We start from the raw sequence: 18,277 nt of genomic DNA on the forward strand, positions 1-18,277 counted from the left end.
GCCGTATCTTGGCCTAACACCATTATAGATATTACTGTACACAGACAAAGTTAGGAGTGAGTTTGTGAGGATTTTTTTTTTTTTTTTTTTGCATCAATTCTCATTTACGAGGGGCCGCTGAAAAGTTCTTTGCCCAGCCAACAAAGCTGGGGCAGTCTTCGACCCTCATAGAGTTCCTATGAGCGTCAGAGCAGTGCGGAGCATTCAGCGCGCTGGCTAGCGCTAAAAACCTCTTCAGCGGTTTTGTAAAAGGGGGTGGGGGAGTTAGGACAGCAAAAAGTTAGGACACCTGGTTAGTGGTCTGAATATTGCCAGTAACTAAACTAAACTAAACCTTAAGTTTATATACCGCATCCTCTCCATAGAAGTGGAGCTCTGCACGGTTTACAAGAACTTAAAATATAAGAAGAGAAAGGAAAAGGTTTACATGAGCTTATATATAGAATGGAAGAGTAAGGGGAAAATAGAATTACATGTTAGAGAAGAGCCAAGTTTTCAGTTGCTTGCGGAATAGTTGGAGAGAGCCCAGGTTCCGCAACGGGATAGTAAGGTCGTTCCAAAGATCTGTGATTTTGAAGAGAAGAGATTTTCCCAGTTTACCTGCATAGAGAATACCGCGTAGAGAGGGGAAGGATAGTTTATATCTTTGGGCGGGTCTGGTGGAGTCAGGACTCGAGGAGTTAAAGGATAGTGGGATTAGGGGAGGAAGGATGCCGTGAATGATCTTAAAAGCCAGGCAGGAGCATTTGAAATGGATTCTGGAAATCACTGGGAGCCAGTGAAGATTGGACAGGAGTGGGGAGACATGGGCAGATTTTCATTTTGCAAAGATCAACTTGGCTGCAGTATTCTGGATAAGCTGGAGTCTTTGAAGACTTTGTTTTGTTAGGCATAAGTAAATGGCCTTGCAGTAGTCAACTGGATAGTTTTGTCAGTTGGCACTAATTCTGAATAACATTAGTGAGCTAATATTTGTGAACACATACCAGCCGTTATTCAAAGCAAGTTAACCGGATGAAAACAGCTTCCGACTGGTTAACTCACTTCTTGGCAGAAAAACAGCCGTGTTCAGCAGCATATAACTGGTTATTGCTGCTGAAAATGGCTGGATAGCACCGAAAAAAAGCTGTTGATGTTGGAGTGTTCTGGAAGCATGATCACTTAAACCCCAATATTCGAAATTTAGTGGGCAAATAAGGCCAATCTTTTTGCCTGCTAAGCCAATGCTGGTTAAGTTTGAATATCGACTTAACCAGCCATGCGCTAGCCATAGTTGGAAAACATGGATATTCAATGTCGTTCACCAGATACAGCTTGGCATTGAATATCCGGGTTGAACACCGGCTGCGAGCAGTCATACCGCTGCCCATTGACAGTTGGGCATCGGGGGAGGGGTAAATATGTAGTCACTTTGGAAAACAAGGATGCCTGACACAGGCATCTGCCATAAAATGGCCATGTCAGGTCAACAATAAAATTATAACTAGAATATGGCTCTAGTGACGTCATTATCCCCTGGCCATCTACACGTTTTGCTGTTGTAGTTTTCAAACTGTCCACTTGGAGCAAAGACTGCATTACTGTTTACCTACAGGCTTTTACATCAATTTTCAAAGAGAAAGTGTGTGCATATGTTTGCTTTGAAACTTGATATGGCCTCTGCGTATGTACAGTGACCTCTGCTTTTCCTACAGATAGGTTTTTGCGTATACCTTCCTTTCTCTGACCTATACATGTCTCAAGAACAAAGATTTAAAGGAGAACAATGTTTTATGTGCACAAACCACTTTGAAAATTGCATGTATGTGAATTGATTGCATTATGCTTGTTTAAATTAAAGATCTGTATATATTGCAAACAGCTTATACACTCGTATAATGAAACTTCATAAATCAAAATACATTAGGACTAGAGGACACCTGCAAATTATTTGTGGTGACCCTGGCATTCACATTTATCCAACTCAACCCAAAGTTTGCCTCTCTCCATTTACCCCCTCTCCACTTGCTCTCTAGCTCTTTATTTTTTCCTCTGTGGAACGTTCTCTCTCTTTCTCCCTTCCTTTTCCCTCCCAGGATTCACTCTCTCCCTTCCCACACTACACCAAGGCAATATTTTTCCTCTTTTCTCTCCCCTACAGACAATCTCTTTCTTTCCCTCCCACCTTCAAGGTACTCTCTCTTCCCTTCCCTTCTGCCCCAGTACTGCCTCTCAGCCCTCCCCTCCCCTCCCTGGCTCCTGCAGTTGTTGTTGCTTAACTGGTGCTATGGTGCTTCAGTTCCCCCAGCAGTCCTCAACAATTTTTAGATGCTTGTTGGAGAGGAGTACATGGCCACTAACACACAGCCAAAAGCGACAGACTCCATATATTTGGCCCCCAATCCTATCACACAAATAGATAAATAGAAATGAGTTCAGAAAGAATCTCTTTTTTTTTTAATTTATAAATTTTCAAATATACATAATCAAGATTTTACTTGTACAGAAAGCAAGATTCAAGGGATAAAAGAAAACCATCCAGAAAGAAAGATTATACAAATTCATAGAGAAAATTTCCTAACTTAAATCTAGCTCAAGTCCTCATGTAGGATCCAAAATTAAATTTAAATGGATTTAAAGCAATTTATTATTAAGGAAAAACCAGTTATAGGCTGATCTGTGCTAAGGGCAGTCATCTATCCTTCATTGAGCATTCTCCAGCCTCGACAGAGACCGAAATGTTGTCAGTTGTGAGGGCTCAAAGAAAACAAATTTATGTCATTTATACATTTACAAGGGTATCGAAGAAAAAAGGTAGCGCCCAGAGTTCAGAAAGAATCTCAGTACGCATGAAGTGGTGCGTTACCAAATCATAATGGTTGGTACCATATATGCATGAAAGAATGATGAGTGAAGTATATTCAAGAAATCAAATATGAAACACAAGGAAGACATAGGCATGAGGTGACAATACACTTTTGCTTAACTTTGGAATCGAATTATAGAAATAAATTAATAATCCCATGAGGGATCCACACTGCTTGTGTTTATATAATATGAAACATATGAAAGTAAAATAGAATTTGTGTAATCAGGATCCCAACTATATGGATACTAGGAAAATAACAGTGTGTGTTCATGGGATAGGCACTTATGTTTTGGTACCAATATGGCAGGGTCCACTGTATATCTTTGTTTACATGTACAGTGTATATCGTAGGAACACATATGTCTTCACTTGGACTATGATTACTCATGCATACTGCATCTGGATACAACTGTAATAAATTTCTCTGTTTTAGGAGATTATATAATCACCATAATAATCACAAAAATAATATTATACATATATAATCTATCTATCTATCCCTTGAGAAACACACTGATCTTACTGTCAGGAAAAGCTTCTCGGTGCTCTGGAAACTCCGCACCATAAAAAAAATACTTCGACGACAACGCATTTCACCTGTTAGTGCAATCTTCCATTCTCAGCATCCTGGACTACTGCAACATCATCTATTTGGGCTCCACGAAGAAAACCACCAAGAGACTAAAACTGATTCAGAACACCGCCGTCCGCCTTATATTTGGCTTAAACAAATGGGAACACATCTCCCCCTTCTACCATAATCTGCACTGGTTACCATTTGAATCCAGAGTCCTATTCAAGTTTGCATGCCTCTGCTACAAAACAGTATTTGGTATATCCCCGAGCAACCTCTACCCACATTTCAATCTAAATTACAACAATAAGAACTCCCGCAGAATTCACCTGTTCGCCTTCCCCTCCCTAAAACTCCTTGACAAAACCTTCTCCTTCCAGGCGGCTAAACTGAACCCAAGGCTAGCCCAAATTGTGCTCGACGCCCCCACCTACCTTGACTTCAGAAAAAAACTCAAAACTCATTCATTCCACGGACAGAACCCGTAACACACCCTCTTCTTCTTCTTCAACTCCCCCCAATGCACGTGAACCTCCAACTACTCCTTCTTATTGTATTCTCCTAACCTGTTAACTTTAATGACCTTTATTTTTTCCGATAAATACATTTTTACCTTCCTATTGTACACTCTTGTATATCTCAGACAACTTCAATGACCTGTACATTTCTAAACTGTTAACTCCAACGACTTCATTGTTTGTAACCTTAATTAATTGATGTGAACCGCCTATGTATGGCGGTATACAAAATAAAGTTATTATTATTATTATTACATTAATGACTTCTATTCCGCCCGTACCTTGCAGTTCTGGGCGGATTACAAAAGAAACAGCTGGACATTTTCAGGAGTATTGCAAGAAGATTGGAGAATTACAATTAGGGTTTAGGATGTAGAAAAGATGACTGGGCTATTCCAGTAGATTTACAATTCGGGGCTGTACAAATAAGTAAGTATACAATTAGGGAAGCAGTAGACATGCTTGAGGCTTTGAAGAGAAGGGGTAACTGGAGATGAGGAGAGGTAGTGGGGGGGAAAACCAGGGTTAGAGTTAAGAAGTTTCCTCGTTGTTCTACTTTGGAAGAATTTCTTATTTTACATTCTTATTACTTTCCCAACAGAACCAATGGATGTCTGTGTATACCAGAACACAGTCTACCAGGTAAGGGGGGGGCGAGGCGGGGACATTGCGGTACATAGATAGAGATCACAGTCAGTTTCCTATTCTATTGCTAGAAGCTTTCGTCGGAATATGAGGGGGTGCCGAAAAGTTCTCCGCCTAACCAACTTCCTAAAGTCTGACCATTGTTTTGCCAATGCAGCTGAAAAGAGTGAATTTACAGAAACAAAATTCTCTGTTTTGACATTGATTGAACTGTATCCACGCCATTCTCTTCTTGGTTGGGTTGAAAACTTTTCAGCACCCCCTGGAAACCAGAGCTGAGATTGTGATGTCATAATGCCTCATTCCACCTCATCAATGATGTCACAATGGCTTGGTTGTCCTATATGAGAGGGTGCTGAACAGTTCTCAGCCCAATCGACCAACCTCCTAAATTCTGGGCGTTATTTTGCCACTGTAGCTGAAAAGAATGTTATCTTATTTCGTTAAGTGCCAATTTGCAGAAACGAAATTCTATATTTTGACATTGTTTCAGATCATTGATTGAACCGTATCCACGTCATTCTCTTCATGGTTGGGCCGAGAACGTTTCAGCACCCCCTCATATTTCTTCTATCTACTCAGGACCCCTTCTTCCCCTCCTGCCGTTGCCAAGTACAAGAAAAGATGCTGCATTACCATGAGAAATAACGTTGCTGTTCAGCAATCTACTCTGGCTAACCAGAATTTATTTCTTCATGCTGAACTTAGTGGAAAGTAACATAGTAAATAACAGCAGATAAAGAACTGTTCATTCAGTTTACCCAACAAAGATAGAAACAATATACGCATGCGGGATCGGGGGAAGGGACGGAGGGACAGAGACGAGGGCGGGAGAGGGGCGCCACCGTCCCAAGTGCCTGTCACCCTCGCTACGCCACTGCACAATGGCTTAGATCAGGGGTAGGGAACTCCGGTCCTCGAGAGCCGTATTCCAGTCGGATTTTCGGGATTCCCCCAATGAATATGCATGAGATCTATGTGCATGCACTGCTTTCAATGCATATTCTAAACTAAACTAAACCTTAAGTTTATATACCGCATCATCTCCACGGTTTACAAGAACTTAAAATATAGGAAGAGAAGGAAAAAAAAGGTTTACATGAACTTATATATAGAAGAGAAGAGTAAAGAGGGATAGAATTACATTTTAGTGAAAAGCCAGGTTTTCAGTTGCTTGCGGAATAATTGGAGGGAGCCCAGGTTACGCAGCGGGGTAGTAAGGTCGTTCCAAAGACCTGTGATTCTGAAGAGAAGGGATTTTCCCATTCGTTGGGGAAATTCTGAAAACCCGACTGGAATACGGCTCTCGAGGACCGGAGTTCCCTACCCCTGGCTTAGATGGTTTCTGCTCTGCACCTGTCTTGCTGCCTCTGTATTTCCTCTGCACCTTTTCTAAACTCTGCTCGGGCCGTATGAGCCTGTGGATCAAGATCACTCAACTTTGCACAAAGCAATCTCAATGTGTCAAAAATGACCTTTCTTTTATTGATTTCTCACAGCCTGGAACACCCATTCCTGTAACGAAAGGAAGCTGTGAAGAGTGTGATTGTAGTGATGAGATAGATTCAAATACCAAATTACATCGTGTTCAATGTCAACCTATTAGCTGTGAGCAGGAGTGTCAGCCAGTGAGTTTCTCCTTAACATGTCTCATTATTCAAGGCTCAGAGCCAGGTGAATAATATTACAGTGCAGACAATACAATGCCGTTTCTTTTATATTGTTTATCCACAGGGTTTTGAATATACGAAAAAAGCCGAGCAGTGCTGTGGAGAATGCGTCCAAGTGGCTTGTATAGTGAAAACAGAGAATGAGAACGTGAAAGTGCTCCGGGTACGCAATGCCTATAGTTCTCATACAATGAAAAAATATTTATGAATATAACACATGTATGACATTTTTGATTGCAATATTTGTGGAAAGGGTGGGTGGGGGAGGGGGTTAATTTATATATTTAAGATGATAATAGAAAGATTTTCGAGTGATGTGTATGATTCAATTGATGTAATATTGTACCCTTGATGTAAGATGAAAAAATGAATAAAGAATTGGGAAAAAAGAAAAAGAAAAAAATGAAAAAAAAGTTCTAATAAGTTAAGAAACAAATACAAAAAAAAAAAAAAAAAAGATAAAACTCGTGTAAAGTTTAAATTCGCCTGCCTCTGTTTTAAAGTTTTCTATGGTCTAACCCCTAAATACATCACTGACCTATTCTCCTTCTCAGCCAACAAACACAAGAGAAGTTCCCACTCGCACTTCGTTTCTCCCCCGGTTAGAGGATGCAAACTAAAAAAACACCATGAGCATCTTCTCTCACATCAGGCTGCTCTATGGGGTAAAGACCTAGAACAACTCCTATTGCCCACCACTTATGAGGTATTCAGGAAACACCTCAAAACCCACCTATTCCAGAAATACCTAGACAGTTGACCCACTTCCCTCTTTCCCCTCCCTTGCCCTTTCTCCCCATTGTTCCCCACATCCCTTAAGTTAATTCAACTTGTACGTCAACTCAACTTGTACTCCACTAATCTTTTGTAAACCGCATAGAACTTAATGGTATTGCGGTATATAAACTGTTATTATTATTATTATTATTATTAAAACAGCACATCTAAACATGAACCTAGCAAGTTAAAGGAGTTTCTAAATATAACTGTCACTGATCCTGTGTATACCTCGAATAGTTTCATGACAGGAATCTGGGAACGCACTTTAAGTTGGAGGATGTGGGAAAACCATTGCTTATTCCTTGAAATGAGCTACGAAAAAGTAATTTACTTTCTGGGATCTTCTAGGTACTTATGACACAGACTGGCTTAATGGCTCCTGGTCCAAATCACCCTGGCTTTTCTTATGTTCTTAAATCTTGAACCTTATTTCGTGCCAATATGAGTTACCTGAAATGCATCCTTGTAGGGAACAGAGACTGGTGGTCAAGTTAGGTTCAGAATATGGTAACACTGTTGTTAAATAGTTTGGAAAATTTGTCTTATACTTATTTCATCCTCCATTTTGACTTTCTCACTGGAAGTCTGCATTTCTTAGAAATCAGAAAGAAAAATCCCAGACATCCAGAATAGTTTTTGCATTTTCAGAAAGCTCAAAGTAGACCATTTAGAAATTTTGAATTTTGTATTGAATTTCACCTAGCTTTGTAGGGGAAAATTTGGCAGATTCCCTGAAAGGATCTGGGTGAAATCAAAAGTTCCATCAAACCTGTTCAAGGTTGAAATCTCCCTTTTCTAGTTCGATTTTAAACTATTCACACATCTTTATTTGTGAGGTGAATTTAAAAAAAAACAAAAAACAGTAAGGCAGAGTTGTGGTCTAAGTATTCATCTGATGGGCAGCAGAGAGGAAATGTTCACTTGATAATTCACCTTCAAGAGTTAGGAATGAAATGATGTGGACAATATTTTCACATGTTTTAGCACAGAAAATATATAATGCTTTATTTTTCATTAATTTCAGCCTGGAGAAATCTGGTACTTACCTGGCAATAAGTGTACCTATTACACATGTGAACACATCAATGGACAGTTCATCACAAATACAGTGACAAGCAAATGCTTGGTCTCTAGCCAACAGGACTGCGAGACTGTACGTTCTTTATACAGGAATGTCAATTGACTGTGATGGAATGAATGTTGTAATGGTGGAGGGTGGTAGACTTGGAGCTCAACGGATGACATGTCTTTGTTGGTACCTGAGCAGACCAATGACACTGTCTTACTCATTGCTTTATTACAGGGTTTTGAGTACAAAAAGGTAGCCGGCGAGTGCTGTGGCAAATGTGTACAGGTGGCATGTATCATGCAGATGGACAATACCACACAAGTGCTCCAGGTACCTCCATATTAATGCAACTGGGAAACTAGCCATTCATTTATTTTATTTATTCAATTGTCTATATCATTCTCCCAGGGGAGCTCAGAACAGTTTACATGAATTGATTCAGGTACTCAAGCATTTTCCCCTGTCTATCTAATGTACCTGGGTCAAGGGGGGGGGGGGAGGGATTAAGTGACTTGCCCAGGGTCACAGGGGCAGTGCAGAGTGCTGAGGCTGTAGCTCTAACCACTGCCCCACACTCTCCCATCATAGAATAGCAGTGTGTGCCAATTTCAGCACCCAGATTTGGGCACCAGGACTTCATTTGCTGAAACCAGGTGTAATTCTCCGCACCCAATTTGGGTGCACATCTCTGGTATTCTATAACACTGAGTGCAAATTTTTGGGAACGCCCCTGACCTACCCATGCTCCCCCTGTAGCCACACCACCATTTGGGTTGCACGCTATGGGAATTGGGCCCACATCATTAGAGAACAGCATGCAGCAAGATGTTTGCTAAATTCCAAATTGGTGCACAGGAATGCCACTTAGCGCCCAATATTCGTCACTAATTGGATTGTGAGCCAATTCAGTTGGACACACGTCTTTCAACTTTTGGGTGCCATTTGTAGAATTCAGGAGTGACAGCCACTGGCTGATTTGTGCCGGCATAGTCAGTGCCAGCCTTTATCAGGGACAGTCAGCAGTTCCTGGAAGTTATTGGCAGATGGTGGGCACAGCGGGCACACATACAGCAGCAATGTACCATGTAATACCGTCCACATGGCCAACTGCCCTGATCTACCTCCTTGCCAACTCTAATTGCTAACCATTATAAATGTGTTAGCCAACGTTACCTCTTATGTTGTAACTCACTGACTTTGGTCAGTCTTACGTCTTTTGTAAACTGCAAAGAACCGTAAGGCTTATACGATATATAAATCAGTGATTGGCTCCAAATAAACAAACTTTCCTTTAACATCAATAAATCCTGTGGTATACTCTTCCCAATCGGGAACAACGAAACAATAACCGGAAAAATCTTCATTAAATCCTGCTCAGTAAAAATTGAACCAAAAATAAAACTACTCGGAGTAACCATAGACAAAGACTTAACCTTCCACAACCAGATAAGCTCCGTAGTAAAAACTTGCTTTTACAAACTTAGGCTCATCTGCTCCATAACTTCAATCCTTGAAACTAATGCAATCATAACCCTCGTGCACTCACTGGTTATCTCCCATCTAGACTACTGTAACTCTCTATATAATGGACTCCCACAAAAAGAACTACGTTGCCTGCAGCTCATACAAAATACAGCAATCAAACTAATACATAAAGTAGGAAAATATGATCATGTTACTCCTCTCCTGAAAGAAGCCCATTGGTTACCCATCACGCACCGTATCACTTATAAAACCTTAATGCTGGTTTTCAAAATCAAACTCTCATGTCTTCCATCTTTTCTTGACAAACTTATCATCCCTCTCTGTCCTTCTCGGACCCTAAGATCAGCAGATCAAAACTTACCGCTGCTACCGGTGCTAAAACCTGCGCAATGCGTTTGTAAAATTATGGTTAGTTAGATGTCATCATTTACACCAGTTTTGGGCAGCTCTAAGTGCTCACTCACAAGATCTAAATTAAGCCAGTATTCTGTAAAAGTCGTTGAACGCAGGGCGCCCTTTGCAGAATACAGGCATAGCACAGATCTTTCTGGCACCTAACTTCGGGCACAGTTTACTGAATCTACCTCCATGGTGCTCACTCCAGATTTCAGTAGCACTATCTGAATAGATACTGCTGAAAATCCAGGGATGATCTGGTCGGTACAACTTATCCAGGCAAGAGCTTGAAAATCATATTAAATACTGGGCACTTATATTGTAAGCCTTTAGGAGATAAAAAGATACCACATTACCTTGAAAGCAATTTGCTAATCTAAAATCCCTCTAGGTTAACATTTCTATTAGGAATAAAATCCACTAGTGTCTGCAATATAAAATGCTAATATTTGGTCTGGCAGATTCATTCACGTATCTCATATATACCTTTATTTTCTCGGTAAACCCTCCGTTAATTTCTCTGTCATGGACCTATAACCATTGCTTGTATGGATACTCGTGGGATAACGCCTTCCAAATAATCTTATTATCAGACTCCATGTGCTCACAACTGCCAGTCGAAAGCTTTATTTTCTCTCATATCTTAATTTCAGCCTGGAGAAGTCTGGAATCCACCTGCTGATAACTGTGTCTCCTACGAGTGTGAAGAAATTGAAGATCAGTTTGTTCTTAGCACTTTGAAAAGAGTATGCCCAGATGACGACGAAAAGACCTGCAAGCCTGTATGTTTCTGAGTAACAATTTTTGTGATTAGATGAATGGTGACCCGGGGATAATTCTACAATACTAGTCTTTAAGCCCGTTACATTAACGGGTGCTAGAACATATGTGTGTGTGTGTGTCTTTCTTTCTCTCTCTCCTTAGCCGCTTTCTTTCTTTCTGCCTTTCTTTTTCCTTGGCTGTCCATCACCACCCCTTGCCTGCTCCCCCTGTCCATTTTCCCTTCCTTTTACCTCCACTGTGTCCACCACCACCCCTTCACTGCTCGCCTTATGCAGCAGCAGCCCTTCTCCCTTTGTTTTACCTCCTCCCTGTCCAGCAGCACCTCTTTCCTTCTCTCCCTGTCCAACATTAGTCCTCCGTTCCTTTTTCTTCACCTCCCCTGTCCATCAGCATCTCTTTCCTTCTCCCCCTGTCCAGCAGTAGGCATCCCTTCCTTTTTTATCCTCCCTCCTCCTTCTTATCCCTATGATACTCTTACCTTGCTCTGCCCCTGATCAGAGGTTCCCGACAGCCGCCCAGTTGCACCCATTGGAAAAGTTCCCACTGCCGCATCCCGCACCCCTCCTGACGCGGCTCCCGCTGTCCTTTCTGTCTGTGTGTCTCTGACCCTGGCCCCCTTTGCCTGTCTGTCTTTCTGTGTATTTCCCTGACCCTGTGTCTTTCTTCTTTTCTTTCTGTTTCCCTTCCTCTCTCTGTCTGTCTGTCCAAAGCAGCATTCCATCCCCCTCCATTTCCCTCCCCCCACACCAGTTCCCTGTGCACCTGCCCCTGTGTCTTTCTTATTTTCTTTGTGTTTCCCTTCCTCTCTCTGTCTGTCTGTCCAAAGCAGCATTCCATCCCCCTCCATTTCCCTCCCCCCACACCAGTTCCCTGTGCACCTGCCCCTGTGTCTTTCTTATTTTCTTTGTGTTTCCCTTCCTCTCTCTGTCTGTCCAAAGCAGCATTCCATCCCCCTCCATTTCCCTCCCCCCACACCAATTCCCTGTGCACCTGCCCCTGTGTCTTTCTTATTTTCTTTGTGTTTCCCTTCCTCTCTCTGTCTGTCTGTCCAAAGCAGCATTCCCTTCCCCTCCATTTCCCTCCCCCCACCCACCAGTTCCCTGTGCAACAGCATTAGCGTTTCCTCTACCCCCCCCCCTTTCCCTTCCCGCAGTCCGGACTACAAAGGTGGTGATTCTAGCAGCGCTTGCATCAGTCTCCACACGCTGCTTCAGGCCTTTCTACTGCCCTGATTTACTCTGGCACGTCCCTGATGACATCATCAGAGACGTGGCAGAGCAAATCAGGGCAGTAGAAGGGCCCGAAGCAGCGTGTGAAGACTGATGCACATGCTCCTGGAATCGCCATTCGGGTCCGCGGGAAGAGAAGGGGGTGGGCGGCAAAGGAGGAACGGAGATCGGCGGCGGCAGGAGGAACGGAGATCGTCGTCTGGCTGCGGTCCGGCTTGTGGAGGCGATAGGCTGGTGACGTATTAGCGTCCATGCGCACTCCTTCGGCCACAGACCTACAGCGCACAGAACACGCAAATAGGAGTGCGCATGCGCGGCTAGCTCTTTATTATATTAGATTAAACGGATCGCTTGTGTCAGTTTTAAATCCTGTACATTCCCTATGTCTTTATAATATATCTTTTTTTGTTTTATTTTTAATCACAGGGCTATGTGCTTAAGCAGAAACCTGGCGAGTGCTGCAGCCATTGTGTCCAGGTGGCTTGTCCATTGCAGATGAAGGACAACACTACTCACGTTATCCAGGTCTTTCCGCCACTTCTTTTCAGCTCTATTTTCAGTCAATTAGAATGGGTTTGGGGCAGTCACTGATGAACCAATATTCAAAGCAATTATTCATCTGCAGCTACCAGTAGAGAATGACAAGGGGACAAATTTTTCCCCGTCCCCGAGGGAACTCATTTTCCCGTCCCTGCCCCATTCCTGCAACCTCTGTCCTCATCTGCACAAGCCATGAATTGACACTGTCGATCGAGGCCGAACAAGTACGAAGAAATGCCACAAAGTGTACCATTATGATTCAGTATTAAATAAAGTTGTGAATAATATTAATATTAACATAAAATGTAATATCGATATATTTTGAACACAATTTTAATTAATGCATTTGAAATCTATCAACACCCCGTGTTTTTGTTTTTGTTTTGTGGATTCTCATTGAAAAATTAATCATATTGACGCATTTCCTGACAATTCTTCCGCGGGACAGATAAAATCATATCACGAGCCAGATGTTGCCCTACGGGACATACTTTGGAGACCCCTGCTCTAGAGCACTACCAATCTTAACCAACCAGGTCTTCCAAACATTTTGCTGGGCTATATATACCTGTCATTATCACCTGTTCAAGTTTAATTTAGGAAAGTAAGCCTTGCCTTTTTAAATTAAAACAACAATACCTCAAAATATAAAGTCCTAGGACCAATAAACCTCCTGGTGAGATGAAAATAAGAAGAAATTCTTTTCAGATGATGACAAAAGAACCTCAAGTGTTCACATCCAGCTGAAAAAAGAATATATCCAAACAGGAGGACTTAATCACTGGTTCAAAAAGTCATATTTCTTTTTCACTCTAATAATCTTTAGATTAGTAATTTCTAATTTAATTGGCTGATTTTAATATACCAAAAAGTAAGGCAACCTATCAAATATTGCACCTGGAAAAATATGCATCACCGAATAGGTGGCATATAACCTTATAAAGCATGGAATATTTAGCTTTTTATCTGGGACCCAGGGCAACTTGTAGCTGTATATCAGGGGTGTCCAACCTTTTGGCTTCCCTGGGCCGCATTGGCTGAAAAAAATGTTTCTGGGGCCGCACAAACGTGCAAATGCTGCAGCAAGACAGAGGAGGGAGCCGGCAAGACGGTAAACACCCGGGGGCAGCAGAGGAAAACACTGCATCGCCCTCGACCGGGGCTGCCCAAAATACTTCACGGGGCCGCAGGTTGAACATCCCGGCTGTATATGATGGTAAATACAATAAACGCTCAGCTTTGCTTTGCTCCGCTTCGCTCTAAGAAGAGCTTCCTTGGGAGATGAAGAAGTTTTAATGATAATTGCAAAAGGTCATCAGGCCAAAACTGGGCCCGAAGTGCTGCCAAAAGACAACAGCGGGAGACGCCGCTACCTCGCAGTGAAGTGAAAAAATAATGTTCAATCTGGATTCTATGCCACATCATAGTTTATAGTAATAAACTTGAAAATATAGAATATAAATATAATGCATTTACTAAAATTAGTCAGCTTGTTACTAATCCCCCCTCCCCTTTTACAAAACCAGAATAGCAGTTTTTAGTGCACTGGATGTTCTGCATGGCACCCGATACTCATAGGGACTCTACGAGTGTCTGGAGCAGCGTAGAACATTCAACGTGCCGGCCTGCACTAAAAACTGGTTTTGTAAAAGGGGAGGCTGGGTAAACAATGATGCTCAATTGTACAAAGGAAATAATTCATGGATTTGTAGGGATTTTCATGAAATGTTAAATTCTTAATTTCAGCCTGGACAGATCTGGAGCCCACCCGGAGATAAGTGTGTCTACTATGAATGTGAGGAATTCAAGGATCAATTTGTTATCGTCACCTGGAAGAAAACATGTCCAGCCTTTAACCTTGAAGACTGTATACCAGTATGTTCCTTTTAACATATATTTTAAATGTTATGCCATCTTTAACCCAGCGCTGAGGTTTTCACCCTACTCTAATATCTTACACTCCTTTGATTACAAAATCAAGTTGTCAACACTCCCCCTCACTCCTTGAGTCTCCATCAAGAGTGAATTTTCACTTTACATTTTAGATTTCAGAAATATTAGCATACATTCCACATTACATAAGAACCTAAGAATAGCCATACTGGGTCAGACCAATGGTTCATCAAGCCCAGTAGCCCGTTCTCACTGTGGCCAATCCAGGTCACTAGTACCTGGCCAAAACCCAAGGAGTAGCAATATTCCATACTACCAATCCAGGGCAAGCAATGGCTTCCCCCATGTCTCTCTCAATAACAGACTATGGACTTTTCCTCCAGGAACTTGTCCAAACCTTTCTTAAAACCAGCTTCCCGCTCTTACCACAACCTCTGGCAACAGTGCTATATTTGTAGTACATATACTACTGATTGAACCTACAGTAGGTTTTTGAACAGAGCATACCTGTATATTCTGTGCGTCGAGCTCTACGAACGTGGAGATGATGCGGTATACAAACCTAAGGATTAGATTAGATTAGATTAAATGTTGAACATTATTTTTTATTTTCAGTACTATTTTCAACAACAAAAGGGAAAATACCAAATACAGTACAGAACTGTATTTGTAGTACATATTCTATTGTATTTCTATGTAAAAGAAGTAATTCTTAATTACTTCAGTGCTGATTTTCGTTTCTGTGCCGTAGGATCACATAGGCTTTTCAGACAAAGGAGCTGGGTCACACTGCCCTCTTCCTGCTTTTTTAAGCCAAGTCATTGCTATATTTAAACATTCAAAGGTTTCTGCATGTGTTGGTCCTACATCAGCAGTAACCTGCTGGTCGTCATCAGTTTCTGATTCCTCCTGTTCCTCGACTTGTACTGATTTCACAATTTCATCATCTGTTAATGATCTGATACCCTGAACCATTAGCATCCCTGCATATCTATTCACTGACATTCTCTACATCACAATCAGAACATCCAGGAGCCTGTAGAACATCCTTTGTGATGTTTTTAAGGACATCTTCATCTTCCCCTTCTCCATGCCTTTCTGATTTGTTTAGAATAATGTTCCTTGCATTTTTTGGGGGTTTGTTTTTTAACTAATTTCCAAGCACCAGCAAACATGTATGAACAATCTTTAATATTCAATTTTTTTATGAATGAGATCATGCCACACTCATCATCAGTATCGGCCAACAGAAGTTTCTGTAACAATTGTTTCCTGTAAAGTCATTTCAAGGAAACAACAACTCCTAGATCCATTGGCTGAATTAATAATAATAATAATAATAACTTTATTCTTTTATACCGCCATAACCAAAAGTTCTAGGAGGTTTACACTAAAAAGAGCTGGCCAATCAGCGAAATACAATAATACAGTAAAAAATGCAAATATTTGTAAAATAGAATTTCAATAATAAAACTCTCATTAAGTAATAAACTTATCGAACAAAATGGTCTTAATTAATTTCCAAAAACTGCAATAGGATAACATAGCTTGCTGGATACATTTACCTAACCAAGATTGTTGCCTACCAGCTTGAAATGCTAGGGTCCTATCTATACCCATTAATTTTGGGATAAGCAAATAAGTAGAAGTTTCTAGTTTCTCTTGAAGGTCTATGCAACACAAAATGAGGAAGAAGGCAAGCTGGAGACAATCCCGATAAAAGCTTAAAGCAGATACAGGAAAATTTGAATAACTCTTGCCTCCAAACGCAGCCAATGAAGTAAACGATAATATGGTCGTTCTTTTTAAACCAAAAATCAATCAAACAGCTGTATTCTGAATTATCCTTAATTTCCTTAGAATTTTTTTGAGTGCTCCTAAATAGATGATGTCACTTTTGGAGGAAGAAAAAGCACTTTGAACCCACCTTCCTCTCACTCTAAGCTTTCAGCCATAGGATGTGATGGTGCATTGTCCAACAATAAAATGGCATGTCCTTTTCCTGTATGAAGCTGAAATCTTTTCACAGCTATCGTACCAGTTGAGGAAAATTTCACAATTCATCCAGGCTTTCTGGGGAGTTCTGTATAATAGTGGTAGCTTATGCAGCAACGTAGTAGTAGTGGAGGACGAGGGGGGGTGTTCTACCTCGGGCGCCGCTCCCCCACTGCCATGCATGCATGCCACTTCCCTTCCCCCATACCTCTGTAACATTCCTTGTGCAAGCAGCAACCCCTAACCTGCTGTCATGCCAGCATCAGCTCTTCCTCTGACATCACTTCCTGGAACCGTCCCTAGTGAGTGACGTCAGAGGAAGAGCAGAGTCTGGTGCGACAGGTTGGGGGTTGCTGCTCACGTCAGGACCATTACAGAGGTACAGGGGAAGGGAAACGGCATGCGGGTGGCAGCAGGGGTTGGGGAAGGGATGTGTGGAGGTGGGGGGGGAGCAGAGAAGAGGGCAGGGGTGGGGCACCACCACTGAGCTTATGTACATTTTTGAAAGCACAAGGGTTTTAGATTTACCAATTAGCAATGACTTCAACTTATGACTTTGTTGCATTTCCCCCCCCCCCCCCCCCCCCCCCACCAACAGTGTGACACGTTCTTTGGATGACTTAAGAACATAAGAATTGCCGCTGCTGGGTCCATGGTGCCCAGCAGTCCGCTCCCATGGCGGCCCTTAGGTCAAAGACCAGTGCCCTAACTGAAACTAGTCCTACCTGCTTACGTTTTGGTTCAATAGGAATCCATCCAACTTTGTCTTAAATCCCTGGAGGGTGTTTTCCCTTATAACAGACTCCGGAAGAGCGTTCCAGTTTTCTGCCACTCTCTGGGTGAAGAAGAACTTCCTTACGTTCGTACGGAATCTATCCCCTTTCAACTTTAGAGAGTGCCCTCTCGTTCTCCCTACCCTGGAGATGATGAACAACCTGTCCTTGTCTACTAAGTCTATCCCCTTCAGTACCTTGAATGTTTCGATCATGTCCCCTCTCAATCTCCTCTGTTCGAGGGAGAAGAGGCCCAGTTTCTCTAATCTTTCGCTGTACAAGAGCTCCTTAAGACTTGGACCCAGGAGCTCCTTACGAGTAACCAGAGATATACTGGGAAGTGATTTCTAATTCGGACCTGTTTCGTCTGCATTATAGGCACAAATCAGGATCATAGGTTTCTGATAATGTCATTAAATTGGATAAGAAAGTCAAGAACTTTGGATAAATTTGCAGAACGTTTTTCACCATGAATTTCACTCTGCTCGATTCCATGGCGTTGTTTAAAATTTCAAAGCCAGGAACTCTATGAAATTGCTGGTTGAAAAACATTGCCTTTTCAGCTAATATCGGCCCAGAAATTGGATGGCCCAACGATCTTTTTTGCAAAAAACATTAATCTAGAGCTTTATCTACCTGTTCATTAGTTGCCCTTTTCATGGCTTTTCTGGAACAACTCCCTTCTTCTTTTTCAAGGGCAGAAACATAGTTGACAATAGCATCACTTTGTCTTTTTATGTTGGCTATTGTTGATGTTCCTAAACCATATTCTTCTGCTAATTTTTTTCCTGACATTCCCTTTTTAACTTCTCCACAATGACCGTTTTGCCTTTTAATGACAAAACAATCCTTTCTTGTTTGGAGAAAAACCAAACAAACACAGCATTGTACTGTAGAAACTTTTCCTCATGGGAGTTGGGAGGTAAAGGCAGGGCTTTCCTCTGTCCTGTTCCCGCTCTCACTGATATCATTTCCTGCGGGCCTGCAGAGGCCAGCACAGGCTGTGAGAATGAACTGCTGCTGGGAGCCTCCGAGGTTCACTGGGAAGGATGTCAGGTCACTGACGGAGGGGAATGAGT

General features: G+C 41.9%; 2 protein-coding genes across 3 annotated transcripts in view; one reads left to right on the forward strand and one right to left on the reverse strand.

The window, feature by feature from the left end:
• LOC117352133 overlaps positions 1-18,277 on the reverse strand; it is a 1,164,809-nt gene that overhangs the window by 1,087,045 nt on the left and 59,487 nt on the right. The gene's annotated exons all lie outside the window — the stretch shown is intronic.
• MUC5AC (mucin 5AC, oligomeric mucus/gel-forming) overlaps positions 1-18,277 on the forward strand; it is a 136,361-nt gene that overhangs the window by 114,118 nt on the left and 3,966 nt on the right. For both annotated transcript variants that reach the window (XM_033928249.1, XM_033928250.1), the window contains 8 exons: positions 4,542-4,582; positions 6,085-6,213; positions 6,320-6,418; positions 8,060-8,188; positions 8,339-8,434; positions 10,639-10,767; positions 12,424-12,522; positions 14,284-14,412. In XM_033928249.1, coding sequence (XP_033784140.1) covers positions 4,542-4,582; positions 6,085-6,213; positions 6,320-6,418; positions 8,060-8,188; positions 8,339-8,434; positions 10,639-10,767; positions 12,424-12,522; positions 14,284-14,412 — 851 coding nt within the window. The remainder of the gene's footprint in view (positions 1-4,541; positions 4,583-6,084; positions 6,214-6,319; positions 6,419-8,059; positions 8,189-8,338; positions 8,435-10,638; positions 10,768-12,423; positions 12,523-14,283; positions 14,413-18,277) is intronic.

Source organism: Geotrypetes seraphini, chromosome 19 (genome assembly GCF_902459505.1).
Source record: "Geotrypetes seraphini chromosome 19, aGeoSer1.1, whole genome shotgun sequence".
Classification (NCBI taxonomy): Eukaryota; Metazoa; Chordata; class Amphibia; order Gymnophiona; family Dermophiidae; genus Geotrypetes; species Geotrypetes seraphini.